The sequence below is a fragment of the Oreochromis aureus genome, linkage group 1 (genome assembly GCF_013358895.1).
Source record: "Oreochromis aureus strain Israel breed Guangdong linkage group 1, ZZ_aureus, whole genome shotgun sequence".
NCBI lineage: Eukaryota > Metazoa > Chordata > Actinopteri > Cichliformes > Cichlidae > Oreochromis > Oreochromis aureus.
In genome coordinates, this window is record NC_052942.1 from 18,543,897 (window position 1) to 18,560,460 (window position 16,564).

Consider the following 16,564-nt stretch of genomic DNA (forward strand, 5'->3'; position numbering starts at 1 on the left):
TATGTATATTGTGAGGTAGCACATAAAAGTTAGAAATGAGGTTGAACTGCTTTGATACATGAGTACAATTAGGATAAAGTTCTTACACATTTCTCCACAACAAGGACACAAACCCAGACAGAGAGAACAGTGTTAAACACATGTGCTCAGAAGAGATTGTTAAAGGGTTTTTAAACACATACTGAACTAAAGATGAATTCTGCCCAGGGAAAAAATGCTAATTTTTATTGATTGAGTGAATGATTGATTTTTACACATAAGGTATGGAAATTCTCATATCTAACATTATCTAATCAGGTCCAGGAGGGTATAAAAGATCTCTTAACTTTGTCTCAGACTGAGACATTGAATGATGGGTTATTCGATTATGAAATTCTCGTTCTGCATGACTTGCATGAGAAAACTTTCTTCCCAAACAGATATTAGTTTTATCAACCCCAGTGCATATTTTCTTAATCTATTCAAAACCTGAAGCATTTGCAAGCATAAAGTCATTATCTGGCTTCTCTAAGCCTGTAGGATATTCTGTTATACTGAAGCCAGACTGTGCAAGAGAAGGTGATTCTTTATTCAACTGTGTTAGTCTATAATTGGTCGACTATTTGCTTCTTTTATATTGTGAGGTTTTTCTGTTATTTTGTCAAGGGATGGAAAAGGGGGCAGAAAAAGAGAAAGAAAGAGCTGAAAAAAAAAATCCCCAGAGCAGTATAAAAAGACATTGCAGACAGTTAGAATTCTGCATCTTCCTCTCTGGCTGAGGCTGAGGATGCTGCTGCAGTGATGTGCATTATGACTGGCATGAATGATAACTGGAAGTTGTCCGTGGTACACCTCAAGCAGATGAGCTTGGGACTAAATGTACTTTATAGCTGTGTCAGCTTGTGTTGTGGAAGGTTGAAGGCTTCGTCTACCCACCTCTGTCTCCAGGGTGTCTAAGCTCAGCTCTATAATAGAACAAGCCTTTTCTACCAGTTTGTTGAGCCTGGTGGCATCCCCCCACCTGGATGATGGCTCCCAAGCACAAACGAGCAAAGAACAAATAGCACAGAAAAAACTGGTGCGATTCATATAAATTTCATTCTACTGGATAGAAAGAAATGACTCATAAAAGTACATTTGTATCAGCAAGGCCATTGTTACTGTTTGGCATAAAGTAAAATAAGACTCATTCTTAAATAAGCTGCTGAAAAAAATCTCTGTCCAACTTCTGGCACCATAGAGGAAAAGACTCAGAGAGCAGTATTAGCACGGCAGATAACTGAAATAATTATCAAATATGGATGCAAGCACCAAAATATGAGTGTTTGTTCCTCTGCAAAATCCCATTAACCACTTAAATTTTCAAAAAGTTCCAATTTGGCCATCCTTTGCATTTTATGAAACAACATTTTTCACTACAGAGTGTCATACACCTGATAAATTTTGGAAGTTTTACACTTAATTTTGAATTCTTTTAACAAGTCAGATGTATTACTTGAAAACTTCCTCAGAGCTGGTTTGTTCGAAGTAAAACAAGATAACTGCGTTTACACATAATATGTTACATGCTGCTCCAGTGGTCCAGGAACAGTGCTGTCCAGCTTGAGGGATTACCCTTTTACTCATACATACAACTAGATTCAGATATTTAACATTCATCTGGTGCCAATTTATTCCCGGTGCGATTGAGTGAATTTTATGAATTCAGTGCATGAAGCTTTTTTACCCTTGGCTCAGCTCTCTCATACTGGCGCACTCTGTCATCAACGTTTTTAACTGCTTATTTTTTCACAGGCTAACACAGAGAGATAATCATGTACCGCCACACCAGCAGACACTTTAGAATCACCCGATAACCTGACAAGCATGTCCTTGGACTGGTTCAGACCTGGAACCTTTATGCTGTGAGGTGACTGGCGGCACCACTGCGGTGTTGTACTGAGTAAGTCCTGTAACTAAGCTGACTGTCGTAAGTTCATTAGTGTTTTATCCTTTCCCAGTTTAGTCCATGGTAAACTGACTGCAATTATTAGAGTGCTTTATTACTCTTGCCTAACACTCAAAGTGCGGCATGAGCTCCATCCATAAATGCATTTTTAACATTAACATGCAAACCTAGATGGATGCTTCAGAGGATTCAGAACAAACACGCAGCATTAATCACAGTAAGTAAGTGATCATAAAAGAGTGTATGTACCAATTTTAGTTCTCATATCACCTGTGAACAATTTCCCTTTAATGTCATTTACCTGCTGCACTATATGAAGAACCAGATGAGTTACCTGCACACAAACAGTAGCAGTGCACACTTAGAGATGGGCCTTGTGTCCAAAGGACAAGGAAATGGTATGTCAGCATGTTACAATATTTTCCTCACAGTCTTTAATGCTCTTCTCGATCAATAAAAAAAATTCCCAAATCAAACACACACAGGTAAAATTGTTAGATTTGTGTCGAGAGCCAAACTTGTTTCCCTGCAGGCCTCAAATCGGATCCTACAAGAGCTCTCACTGAATTGCCTAAGTAAAACACAGGGCACAATAATACATCCTCCCTATGGGGCAATCTATAACCCTGTTTTTATCTGTAATTGTAGCACCACTGTAATTATTAACTGGAACAGCAAGTTTTGTCAAAAAACCAATAGTGGGTTTCTGGCAAACTGGGAGTGATTTAGCACAGAAAATAGGCCCAATCTGTGTGACAAAAGCCCAAACATAGTGAGAAGGGACTTGAAATGGATTTTTTAGCGTCAGAATCTCACCAATAGCATGCTCAATGGTGAGCCAGACCGAGGCATTTCTTTTTGTGTTTTGTAAGACGATGCAATGTGTGTGTTTACTCAAAGTATTAAAACGACAAAAACAGGGAACATTGGCACTGCGGGTTAATCTTCTGCTTTCTGGATTACTGACTGACATTAGAGTTTTAAAAATATATTTTAGAATCCATATATGTGTATACCTGGATTTGTAATTATTGGGGCAGGATTTAACTGTAAAAAACTTCTTTTAATAAGTACATTTAACCTAATATTTGCCCTATATTGGCTGGATTGAGCCATATCTGACTCTTACCTGAATATTGCTTTTTAAGATCACTTGCAGTTTCATTTTTTGCCTTAATCAGTTCTTTTAAAAGGCTATTTGGCTTTGATCTTTTTTCAATACACACTAACATTCGTCTAATGCTAGTTTGAACAAGCTCCAAATCCAAATCAATCCGCCCTATCTACCAGCACGTGGATGGACTGTAATAAACCAGTGTCTTTAAATGCATCCTTTTGGGCTTATTTTGTTTTTGAGCCATAACAGGAATTAAAAAAAACTGAACTGTAATAACCGAGTTTCATTCAACAGAAAATAAGAGAGTCCATAAATTCTGCTCATGACAATATAAAAAATGCATAATGCATAAGAATTGTTGCTCCAAGGCAAACAGTGACCACGCTTTGTATAACTTCTTGCAAAACTAAAGTCCTGGGAATTACAACAAATGTTGCCGCACTCATCTTACCTGTGTGAAATCCCATATTAAATACAGACACACACACCCACCCACCGTGTCCACTGTGAAAGCGTGTCCTCCTCTTCTCCTCTGATTTCATCCTGGCTTTAATGTAGCCCTGACACCTGCACGTGTAAGCCAGATTAACACAACAGTTAAAAATCTGAATGAAAATGCTAAATGAAGGTAGATTAGTTTACATTATCAACATGAAGCATGAGTATTTTGTTTTCGCCATTTGGCTTCTCTCTGTGATCCCACAAAACATGTCTGTGTGAAAACCGACATTATGCCATTATGTTCTTTTCTATCACTTGTTTTAAGAGCAATTTTTGCTCTTTCCTTGATTTAGATCTTTTTTTTTCTTCTTTTCTTCCATTTTAGTATTCAGAGCCCCACATGTTCAAACTTTCAAGGCTCCACAGATTGGGACTCAATTGACAATCAAGCACTTGTATTCAGCAAAAAGAACAATTTAGATCCTCTTTGCAAAAACTATCCAAGAAGAAAGCTGCTCTTTGAAAATGTCATCATGGGATTGCATTTTTCTGAAATGTTGCACTTCATTTACACACTTTACAAGTCACTTACACAAGATAATACTTTATTGATATTTGGATTCAGCTAAACCTGGTTCAAAGACAATGAGATAATGAATTCACACGGAGACTCTTCTGGATTGGTATTGTCCCCACTTCACACATAAAAAAGCTGCAACTATATATGAAAATCATTTCTGCACAACATTATAACAGGTTTAAAGCAGACACCTGGTTACCTCTGCAACATTTTCATTGCCAGTTACAGTTCTGCAAATTGTCCAGAAAAATGGGGAATAGGTGGACCAGTTTACTGACAAATATATAGGAACACAGTGTATAATAAGAAATCTTAGATTGTATGATTCTAAAAAGCTGAAAGTGAATATTTGGTATGACCATATTTATTCTTCAAAACAGCTGGAACTTTCTTGTAATTTCTTTAAGTAGTCTTCAGGAGTAGCTCTTCGGGCATCTTGAAGGACATTCAAAGCTCTACTTTGGATGCTGGCTGTCTTTTGTTCTGTTCAAAATGTTCAGTAATGTTGAGGTCTGCACTCTGGAAAGGTAAATTCATGATTGATAATGTTTCATTCTGTGTGTGTGTTTTTTTTTTAAATCCAGGTATGCTTTTACTGGATTGAGACCATTTCTGCTGAGGCTTCAGTTAAGAGTAGATGGATCAACTGAAGGGCCAGATGCATCTCTATGGTCCCGTGCCAGGTCTCTGCCGGATTTTATTTTTCATATTTCTTAAGGACTTTCAGATATTATTGACCTGCTGTAGTTTTCTATTAAAGGGTTTTGAGGATGTGCCAAGAAATGCCAAGTTTTCAACTAACAGTCTTTGCAAAAATACATTGTTATGCATTTCAAACTGTGCTAACGTTGACATTCTTCAAAGATTCAATAAAATAAAAAGATACTGGCAGCTGCCACTGCTACCTGTTTACCTTCCTCTTGAGTTATTGCATTCAGAAAATTTTCAGAAAACTTGACCTGTGGCCTTGGGGTCACTGAAATTCAAACTCGTCTGAAACTTTTAGTAGATGGACCCATGGTATGAATTTAAAAACCCTGTGTCCTTGTTCTCACCCACCAGCCTGGCTGGTGGGGTGATGACAATGATGCGTGAGTCTTTTACAGCTGAAGGGTAAAAATGAGAACAAATAAAGAGTTTTTGTGACAGAATAACAAAAGTAGTTGAAGAAAAAATCTAAGATTGGTTCTTTGCTAAGTTGTCTGTTATATGTAGAGACAACCATGGTTCAATCCTTGAGTTTGGTGACTTTTTTGTTTGAATGACTCATAGGTCAGTGTTAAGTGGCTTAACAAACTAGTGTTCACCAATGCTATCCCTCAAGCTCCTAATACATACACCTATAGCAGAGGTGGGGAACTCCAGGCCTCAAGGGCCGGTGTTCTGTAGGTAACATCCTGGGTCAACACATCTGACTCAAATGATCAGTTCATTACCAGGCCTCTGGAGAACTTCAAGACATGATGAGGAGGTAATTTAGCCATTTAAATCAGCTGTGTTGGATCACAGACACATCTAAAACCTGCAGAACACTGGCCCTCGAGGCCTGGCGTTCCCCCCACCCCTGACCTATAGCATCAATTTGAAAATATTACATCATCTTGTTCTTGAGTTATCGCATTCACAAGATCTTCAGAGAACTTGACCTCTGACCCTCTGCCCATTAAACCTACTCTATTATTAGATGCACCTATAGTGTCAATTTGAAACAACAATAATTTCCAAACACTCTGGAAATGCTCAGGTACAAGGGATGAATTGAAAATGAGTAAAAAAGCAGCCAGTGTCCAAAGAGATAAGAGACTTTCAGGATGTCTGGAGAACTATTGCTCACCAGCACTTTAAAAAATTACAAGACAGTCTGGTATCTTGGCAAAAAAGAAATACTGTACTGTATATACCTTAACTGTATTTCAGGTGAAAACAAAGATAGGCCAAAGTAACAATGTTGGTGACTCATTTCCCATATAGAGTCATTTTAACATAGATAGTGTTGTCATCCTTTTTTTTCAGCTTTTTTGTAGACTGCAGTTTAGATATGTTCAGCTTAATGTAATGTTTGCAAATTGTGTAATCAAAGATTATCATTTCGGTTTGTATCACAATTAAGTCAGAATCTAGACAGAGTATCCACACTTTCTGGCCATTTTTCATTGTTTATTAATAAGTGCCACTAATGGTAAAAACGCTGTGAACCACAGGCAGACTGAAGACAACTTTCTGAGCCAACCTGGGGAGGTTAATGGAATGAAGAAAACTGCTGGTACATGCATTACATGCTGAGTAATTAGGCAGAAAATTGGTTCAGCCATTTGTAAAATAAGGGTGTCTGCTTGGTGGCAAAAAAGGAGTCCATTAACAGACTTCTGGTTGTGGCCTCACTCTGGAGATTATGAGAGGAAAAGGTGTGTGTGTGTGTCTGTGTGCGTGTGCACACAAAAAAACAGGGGATGTCTTACCGTCCAGTGATTAAAAGGAAGAGGGTAAGGATGACCAAAAGGGAAAAACCTCCTACAGATGCTGTGACAACCACCAGAACTTGACCCTGATCAGCAATATCAGGATCTGAGGAAAGTGAGAACAAAGTGACGGTGAAAACGGCGGAAAGATCATTCATCTGAATATTAACAACTCTCCCTCCCAGACTTGATACCAGAGGAAGGACAAACTGCTTTGTGACACAAAATGTACTGAACAGACCGACTGTGGTTTCTCTGTTACTAATTTAAAACAATATCCATGTTTATACCCAATGAAAAGAAACAATCCAGGCATTTTATAAGTTTCCTCTTTAGAAGATTAGTTGTCTCTCCTGAAATGAAAAAGCCTATTTAATATTATTGTTGTAATTGATTGGCTTCTGTTTTGACATTTGGGCTTAATTCTGACTAGGTTGCCATAATCTTAATCTAAAAGAGTGAGATGTGCATGATGCGGCTGGATTACAAGGAATTCATCATATTGGATGGAAAATTCAGCTGTACATTGAAATAATTATTTTTTTTCATCAATTGCATGTGAGTGGCGGTCATGGATATTTATTGCTCCATGAATGTCTTAAATGCACTTTCCAGGACTCAGTGCCGTCCTGTGAAAAAACTAAGTACACTTTTTCCTTAGTAATTAAGTAGCTGTCAGATGCTGCTAAGAAAATGCACTTTAACTAGGGGTCACCAGGAGGAGTAATCACCTCCATAAAAGGAGAGGTTTGGCATTTTGCAGGTTTGGAGCATTCAGGTGTGTTAACATAATGTCACAATCTTCCAAAGAGTGAACGTCCCAGACAGTCAGCCCAAGGTCAGAGCTACAGGCCTCAGTTATCATGTTAGATGTTAAAGTTTAGGACATTACAATCAGAAAAAGACTGAACAAGTGTATTGTGTTTGAAAGGGATGACAAGAAAACGTTTCTTCTCCCTAATAGGTTTGCAAAGTTGCATCCAAACATATTACAAGAGTTCTGGAACAAAGTCCTTTTGACAGACAAGACCAGGGTGGAGATGTTTGGCCATAATGCACAGCATCATGTTTGAAGACAATCCAACAGACCATAGCATGGTGGTGGACGGGTGATGATTTGGGCTTATTGTACAGCCACATAACCTGGCACCTAGCAGTCATCATACAAATTCCTCTGTATAACAACATATTCTTGCAACAGGGCAATGATCTCAAGCACATCAGCAAATCTACACCAGAATGGCTAAAACCCCCCAAAGAATTAAGTTGGTGCAATGGCCTAGACCTCAAACTGACTGAAATACTGTGGTGGGGCCTTAAGTGCAAAATTGAATGTTTGCAAACCTCAATGAAATAAAACAACGATGCAAAGAAGAGTGAGCAGAAAATTCCTCCACAACAATCTGAGAGACTGATAAAATCACACAGAAAACGATTAGTTCAAGTTACTGGTGCTAAAGGTGGTTCTACAAGCTACTGAATCATGAGTACTTATTTTGTCACAAGACTGCACAGGAAATGAAAAACTGTTTAATCACATCTGCCTTTAAACAAAATTTCTCTTGCACTGCAAATTAACATCCTTTATTTTTTTTCCCTGGTGCTCATCTTGCATCCATTGTCAGTATCAACTTGGTGATATATATTTGGTAAATAATAAGAACTAGCAGGAGACAGGAACATTTCCTTCACTGACATGTAAATGTTTCATTTCACATATATTAAACATTTACTTGAGGATAACTTTTCTTACATTTCTCCAACAGTTATTGTAAAATTAAAGTAAACTTGAACTGTGCCACTTATGAGCTGCACTATATAATGTCAACGGGCTTATATCAAATTCACTCTTATAGGGAAGTGTGAGAATATTCAAGTGAATATATACACATTCATCATCTAAAGGGTGCCATACATGCTCAAGCAGACCATCAGAACTGCGAACTTATGGAAGCTTATAAGCATTTAAATAAATGGCTCATGCCTCAATAAGCCCTGATGAGTTTCAGTGACTCGTAGCAAAGAATGATCATAAAACGTCTCCAAGGATTATATAGAGCTGGTAATCGACAGTGATGGCTCCACATCTGTGGCTTTCCAACTCCCTTTCTCTCCTGTGCATTGTTTTAAAACATACTCCAAATCCATCTGGAACAACAAATCTGCCTGATTATCAGTGCCGTTCCTCCCTAACTCACACAAACCACAACTCCCCAGTGCCCCATCCCCTGCAATCATACCCTCGGCTGCTGTTGCAAACTCAAAGTTGGGGCTGTACGCTGTGTAGCCAGCAGCAGTGCGAGCGCGCACATGGAAAACATAAACAGTCGAGGGTCTGAGGCCCGTTACCACAACACTGGGGGCTTTGGTCCGTGTTGATGAGTAGCTCAGCTGCTCTTGCTCCTAGAAAAGCAGAAACAGATTGCCAAACATGATAAACAAAGCCACATTATGGCACAAGAGATAAACGTGTTTTTGCATAAACCCATTATCACAGCAATGTCTTAACAGAAGACATCATTTCTGTCCTATTAACTATCAGAGCAGATGGTGAACAAAGCAGGGATAATGACACATTATGGATGCTCTACACTTATGTTTGGCTTTCTCAATTATTCACTGTGGTGCATTCTAGAGCAACGGCAATAAAAAACGCTTTTGCCACAAAGAGAATTACACATTGTACATAAACATAGTCTGAGAGAAGAAGAAGAACGTCATTCAATTTGACAAAAAGGTTTTACCTTCTCATAATATTTCACTTCATAATCCACTATGTCTGAGGGTGGCTTTTCCACTTCTGACCAGGAGAGGGCGATGCTGTTTTGAGAGGCCCAGTCCTTCCTGACTACACCCACCAGAGCAGGACCTGAGGGTAAAGTGAAAGAGTGCAGGGTTTTGAGTCAGCGGTGATAAGAAAGCTGTGAGAACGACAGCGCTTTAAAGTTTGAAAGTGATGTCTTTTTACATGACTGGCATTTCTTGATAAGAAGTGTCTGTATCCATCACCGTGTTTCTACAATCAACAAAAAATACTTGACTTATTTGACTGACTTTCTTCCAATTGGTTGGCTTACTGAAAAGTGCCTTTGTCAAAATGGTGAACCTGTAAACACATTAACACTTTGGGAAACATAAGCAAGCAAAAAAACACAATAAACAATATGTTTCTAGCACATCTGGGGGCCCAAGAGTCGCCTGGCCAAGAAGCCCAGTAGAGTGAGGAAACAAGTGATCCAGGCCATTTCCTGCTCTAGCCTCTGAGGTGAACTCTGAAGTATATTCACTGAATTTAGAGTCGGTACTGCAAAAGGGATTTCAAAAGTGTCTTCAGTCATCAGAGAAAAGATGTAAGCATCAAAGAAACAGTTATACGGCTGCAATTGCCAAAGAAAAGCTAAATAAACATCTGAAGCTGAACTTATGTACATCCTCGCTCTGCAGTTTGTAGTAGACAATTTCAGGTAAAATAGCTGTTGTGAAATATCACGAGTAGGGCAGAGAAACGCATTCAGCATCACAGGAATACCCAAGATAAAAGTAAGACAGGGAAAAAAAGGAAACATTTTTATTGTCCAGCTACTGTGTAATGTTCAGTCTGCGAGAGACATTTCTGTCACAGAAACCACTAGACCTACACCAACTGTTTATCATGTTTGTCATTATTGCTGAGTTTTGGGGAAATATTTTACACAAGGCTGCTGAGGACATCATAAAATCACCTAGCAGAGAGTCAAATATTTACCATCAATTATTCATAAAGCCTCTGCTTCAACACAATATGATTTGGCAAACTAACAGATCCAGTCCCCCCTGTTGCTGTGCGTGCTGTTTGAGAGATCATTGTTGGAATACAAATTCAGGAGCAGATTGATGTCATAAATTGTCCTCATGCTCAGAGAAGCAGATAACCTACTCTATACTGAAGTCCACAGACTGGATGCGGCACTTCACAAAAAGGTGACATGTCCCTATAGCGAGTCGGATGCATTGGGGTGCAGAGGCAACGCTTACATCTTGTTAAGAAGCCAAAACTTTCTAGCAGGAGCTCAGCCCAGACACAACGCTTCACAGTCCAGCGGCTCAACCACTTGTATTTTTTTTTTTTTTTTTTTTTTGCAAAAAGAAAAATGGTGCACACAGGAAACACGGTATTCGATGCTGACTCCTGCAAAAATGCACACTCCGGGTGACAAATATGCAATATGCACACACCTTCAGACTCAAAGTGGTTTAAAAATGCATTTCTGTGTGAGACTGTAACTTCAGTTGACTGTATGCTTCTGTGATACAGATACTCAAAAATATATCCATGTCAGAAATTTTTTAAATATACTGTTGTTATAATATAATGTTGTTATAAAGACTAAAACGATCATAAAACTAAAGAAAAAATATAAATTTTGTGCCTCTAAAACACTTTTTTGTTTCAGCTTCAGCACACAGACAGGATAAAGGTAGTTATCTATGTTATATACTTTAAAAATGGAAAGGTATGCAGACAAAGGCACACACAAATATGAATTATATTTTGTCACACAGGAGTTTATTGTCAAAACTTTTTGTTTCTTAAGGTTACGAGTAATTTCACAATGTCTTACTATTATTTGTATATGTATTTAAAATATTAAAAGAATTCCTTGTATGAAAGCCTCAATGTCATCCACATCCTAACATTTTAATCAGGTAAATGTGTGACTGTAAATAATGCATTTAAACGAAAGTTGTCTGCATAAATGTCGAGTTTGCAATTGAGAAAGATGTTTTTCAGTTGGCTTTAGTGTAATTGAGCAGATCTTTACTATATGCATAACCCACTTAGGGGATAAAACTTTGTGAGCATCGTGTTACTAGAAGGGATTTCTGTTTGCAGCATACTGTACTGTATAAATTTATGTCTTTACTGTGTGAGAGAACTTGAGCTTGATTTTTTTTTTTCTCTAAATCTCTAAAAACCTTCTGTGCACTTATGGAAGAAGCTATTTTAGGTTCAGGACAAATCAGTCTGCTGCTCAGACACCTTCTGCTATGGATGAGTGACTCAAAGAGAACAATTATGGTCATTACAGTTTAATCACAAGTCACAAGGCAAACGATAATTGACGATTGAGCTTACTCTATAAGCTCTAGTTGGTTTATTGGCAACATGTAAAAATAGGTTAACCCTCAACTTCAAATGCTCAAAGAAATAAAGAAAGGACGTGGGGGGAAAAGAGGGAGAGAGAGAGCGAGTGAGCAGGAAAAGCTGTAAAGAAATCCCATGGGGTTGCATCTCCCCAGCATCTGAGCATATAAATAGAAGTCAGCCTTATTCCCAGAGCAAAGGAGGATGAAAACTGAAGAGAATCCACCGGAGGAAAAAGGGGAAACAGCAAAGTAAGAGAGAGAAAATCTTCTGAATCAGGACACAACATGCATGGATTCAGCATGTGAGAACTTTGTGTGACCTGTTGTTATTCTCTTACAAAAAGAAATCATTATGATGAAGGCACTAACAGAGCTAAATCTTTGTTTGTTTGTCTGTTTCTTGTTTCAGGCGGATCAACAGTAAGAAATCTGCAGTATGGAGTAAAATCAAAAATCGACTGCCAGAGAAAAGAGCATGGAACAGACAGGATCTCTAATGTACAGTAATTTGAAGCTTTTCAAAGCTTTGCACAGGTCTCTATGCAGTCCTGTGCAAAACTAAGTGCACCCTTACTGCTTTACTGAATTAACAGGGTAAGTAGCTAATGTGAGCACCTCTATAGCAGCAGAAGTTTTAGCAGTTTCTCTGGTTTGGAGCATTTCATTGTGTTAACACAATCCCAGGAGGGAATGTCCCAGCAAATTCATGCCAAGTTCAGACTGTGCAATGCTCAGAGAAACTGCAAAGAAACCCAAGAGCTACATCTTAGACTCCACAGACCTTTGTTAGCGTGTTAATTGTTAAATTTCATGAGACTAAATAAAAACAAACAAACAAAAAAACCCCCAAAAGAATAAGCTTGCTATGTTTGGAAGGGCTGCAAGGTTTGCAAAGTTGCATCTGATCAAACCACAAGACTTCTGGAACAATGTCCTTTTTGCAGATGAGACCAAAGTGGGGATGTTTGGCAATAATGCACACTGGTGCATTTGGTTAAAGCCAATCACGACATATCAGCACAAACTACTAATGCCAATTGTCAAGCACAGGGGTGGAGAAGTAATGATTTGGGCTTGTTTTGCAGCGACAGAACCTGGGCACCTTACAGTCATTTAGTTGACCATGAACTCCTTTGTATACCCAAGAACTCTAGAGTCAAATGTGAAGCCATCTGTCTGACAGCTAAAGTTCAGCCCAAACTGGGTGATGTAACAGGACAATGATCCCAAGCACAGCAGCAAAACTACAACAGAATGACTGAAATAGAAGAGAATTGAATAGTGAATCAAGGCGGTGCAATGGCCCAGTCAAACGTTAACCTGACTGAAGTGCTGTGGTGGAAACCCAAGAGAGCTGTGCATAAATGTTGAAGTGAAAGGTGGCCCTACATTCCTCCACATTGATGTGAAAGACTGATAGACTCACACAGAAAATGATTACTTTTAGTTACTGGTGCTAAAGGTGGAGCTAGAAGGTACTGAATGATGGGGTGTGATTAGTTTTTCACAGGACTGCATAAAATCCTATGAAAAATTCATTTTTCATGTCTTCCACATTCTTTCCAAGTTCCTTAAAAAAAGGTAAATTAAACTCTTGATTGATATTAGCTTTTTAACACGTCTGATATGGGTGCTGTAAAATTTGGTGAAACAGTCTCATTCTTGGTGAAAAGCTACACTGAAATCAAATTTTGAATAAATTTATAACATTTTTATTGACATTGTGCCCTTTGGAAAATTCGTCAGCTATAGTCAGATAGAATTTTTTTTTAACCACCACTGAAAGCTGTTAGTGATTTCTTATTAATAAGTAATCTTCTGGATTTAAAAACTACTATGATGAAGACAAGTCAATCAGTCTGGGATGAACTAAAGGACAATGTGCATAAACCTTAGGTGACCTCATAATTTAAACCAGAAGTTATTTGATTTCAGTTATTTCAGCAAAGGTTCAGTGCATCATTCAATATCACATTCTGATAACGGTTTGATTCAATTTAATATATAATTCAATACAAGTGATTCTTCTGTGCTGTGATTCTGCAGTCTAAATTTTGACAGGCTTAACAGATAACATGTTCTGACTCTGCTGGGCTTTCTTTTTTTTTTTTATGTACGGTTTACTATTAACCCAGAGTGGGTCTATATTTGTGGCTGTCCACAAATATTGTGGATGGACATTTTTAATCTGTGCAGCAAACACCTTACACAAATATGCAGTGATTTTCTGTGTGCCACCTCACAGAATACTGCAGTGAACTTTGTGGGAGGCATCTTCAGTGAGAAATCCTCTGCTGAGCATCAACTACAGCGAACTCGGAGCAGAGTGCAGTTCACTCTACATTAATACAGAGATCATCGTGCTCGCTCTGCAACGCATTGCTGCCTTTAGAGGTGAGAGGACAACAGCTGATGACCTTCACCTGCTCAGTGAAACAAACTATGGAGCAGAGAATGCAAAAAATAGTCACTGAGGTGAGCAATTGAGACACCGTGACATTGAAACCCCCCCCCCCCGAACAACAGCTTGACAATTAATTAACCGAATATCTCCACAATATCTCATCTGAGTCAATGAAAACTATTCTATTTAAAGATAAAGTGGTACCTTAACCGGGCATTTAACTTTTCAAGGTTAAATAAGCACCCTGGGAACTGAGAAGAGAAACGATTACTAATTCTGATTAATAGCTTTAACATATTAGGAGCATAATGAGTCATTAATAAACAATTTACCAATGATGGAAGGGTAACAGAGAATATATTGCTACTTTCCTCTCACTAAATAATCCAGTTAATTTTTTCATTCTGCTTTTAATTGTCTATTATTCCATAATTGCCATAATATCACAATCAATTATACGAATCACCTTGCAGCATCTGTTTTAACTGGTAATGAGGCTGTCCATCCACAGTCCCGAGAAAAAAAAAAGCTCAAGCAGACAGCATTTTTCATTCCATGAACATCCCACTTTAGTTGAATTTATTTTAAACCTATACAGCGGTTTGAAGAGTTTAAAAAGATTTTCAAGTTTTCTTTTTTAAACAGCACCATAAAAGAGCTTCCTGGAATATTTTTCCTTAATGTACAGCTAACTCATACATACACCGACAAGCCCCTTTGTTAGTTACAAAGTAACCAACATGGCAGCAACTCAGCACATTTAGGTGTGAAGACATGGTCACGACGACCTTTTGAAGTTCAAACTGAGCATCAGAATGAAGAAAGGGGGTAAAGTATCTTTCATCTTTGGCATGGTTGTTGGTGCCAGATGGGCTGCATGAGTGTTTCAGAAACTGCTGATATGATGGGATTTTCCCACACAACTGTTTAGAGAGAAGAACCATCTAAAGAGAAAACATCCAGTGAGCAGCAGTTATCTGGGCCAAAATGACTTGCTGATGCCAGAGGTCAGAGGACACTCATCGGACTGCTTTGAACTGATAGGAAACAGTAACAGTAACATGCAATAGAAACCAAATAACCAGCTGTTATAAGCATACGGCCATGTCTGAATGGAAAAGACACTGAATCTTGAGGCAGATAGGTTACAGCAGCAGAAGACCACACAGCGTGCCACTCCTGTCAATTATAAACATGAAACCGAGGCTTCAATTCACACCGGCTCACCAAAAATTAGAAGACAGGAAAACTGTTGCCTGGCCTGGTGTATCCATTTCTGCTGTAACAATTAGATGGTACAGTAATGATTTGGTGTAAACTTCGACAAAACATAAATACATCCTGCCTTGTATCAGAAGCTTAGGCTGTTGGTGGTGTAATGGTGTGGGGGATATTTTCTTGGCGTACCGAGTATTGTTGCTGACCGTGTCCTCATCATGAATACACAGCTGACAAATCTCAAGCTAAAAATAGACCAAAAATCCCCGAGGATCACCTTCCAGCACCTTACTGAATCTAAACAATGAAGAATTAAGGCACTTCTGAAGGCAAAAGCACTTCCAACACACTATTAGAAAGGGGTCCCTACTAAAGTGGCTTATATTAAATGTCACATGTATATTGCTTGTTCATTTAAATTTGCCTAAAAAACTCAGCCCATGTGATGCTGTGAATCAGCTGCTGACTCGAGCAAACGTGTCATTACAGTGAAGCACAGATTCAATAATTCAACTTTTTAATGAATATATTTCCTTTTTTTTAAAAAATTTTGCCCGTTTGTCATGTAAAATATGCCGAACATGATCACTCTTATTTATCCAAACCACAACAAAGAAACTGCTGTAATCTCTGTAACAGAGCTACGGTATATGTGTTGTATCAATCAACAATCAAAGAAAAGTGAGTATTTCTGGTTTCTTTTCAGAGGAGTAAGATAAGAAAATGCAGATGAAATAACAGGAAAGAGCTGAGGAAATGACCAACACACCATGTAAAAGCGAGGCTGATACATGTGTGCAAATGTCATATTTGTATGAATTTGCTTGCCTGCTTGTTTGTGTGTGTGTTCCTGGCTCTCTCTGTATGTGTGTGTGTACAGTATGTCTACTGAGGAAAGGCAGTTTGACAAGTTAATTCACTCTAAACATCCTAATGGGAACATCCCCACAGGCTGCTTCTCTTCTGCTATGGAGATTATTTTTGCATTCCAACTTCCTCCCACTGGGCTTGCTGCCTTTGCCAGAGAGATGGGTGCCAGGCATGACACATACACACCTGACATCTGGTTTGCATGGTATGATGACAGCCCATCAGCACACATTTCAGTTTGTAAAAATAAAAACCTCGACACATTATTTCTCCCTGTATACTAAAGAGAATTATGAGGAATGACTGCGAAGTATTTTCTTAATGATCAGGAGCATAAATATGATCTTATAACTGTCTGGACTCCTTGTTGTCACTTCATCATTAATGCTGCTTCATTCTCACTGCGTCTCACTGCTTTTGA

The 16,564-nt window shown here is 38.5% G+C and overlaps 1 protein-coding gene across 2 annotated transcripts in view; it reads right to left on the reverse strand.

Annotated features, from left to right (window-relative positions):
* Positions 1–16,564, reverse strand: part of LOC116324275 (ephrin type-A receptor 6-like) — a 74,468-nt gene that overhangs the window by 5,518 nt on the left and 52,386 nt on the right. For both annotated transcript variants that reach the window (XM_039609608.1, XM_039609604.1), the window contains 4 exons: positions 9,269–9,393; positions 8,765–8,927; positions 6,525–6,630; positions 3,541–3,611 (listed from right to left, as the gene is read on the reverse strand). In XM_039609608.1, coding sequence (XP_039465542.1) covers positions 3,541–3,611; positions 6,525–6,630; positions 8,765–8,927; positions 9,269–9,393 — 465 coding nt within the window. The remainder of the gene's footprint in view (positions 1–3,540; positions 3,612–6,524; positions 6,631–8,764; positions 8,928–9,268; positions 9,394–16,564) is intronic.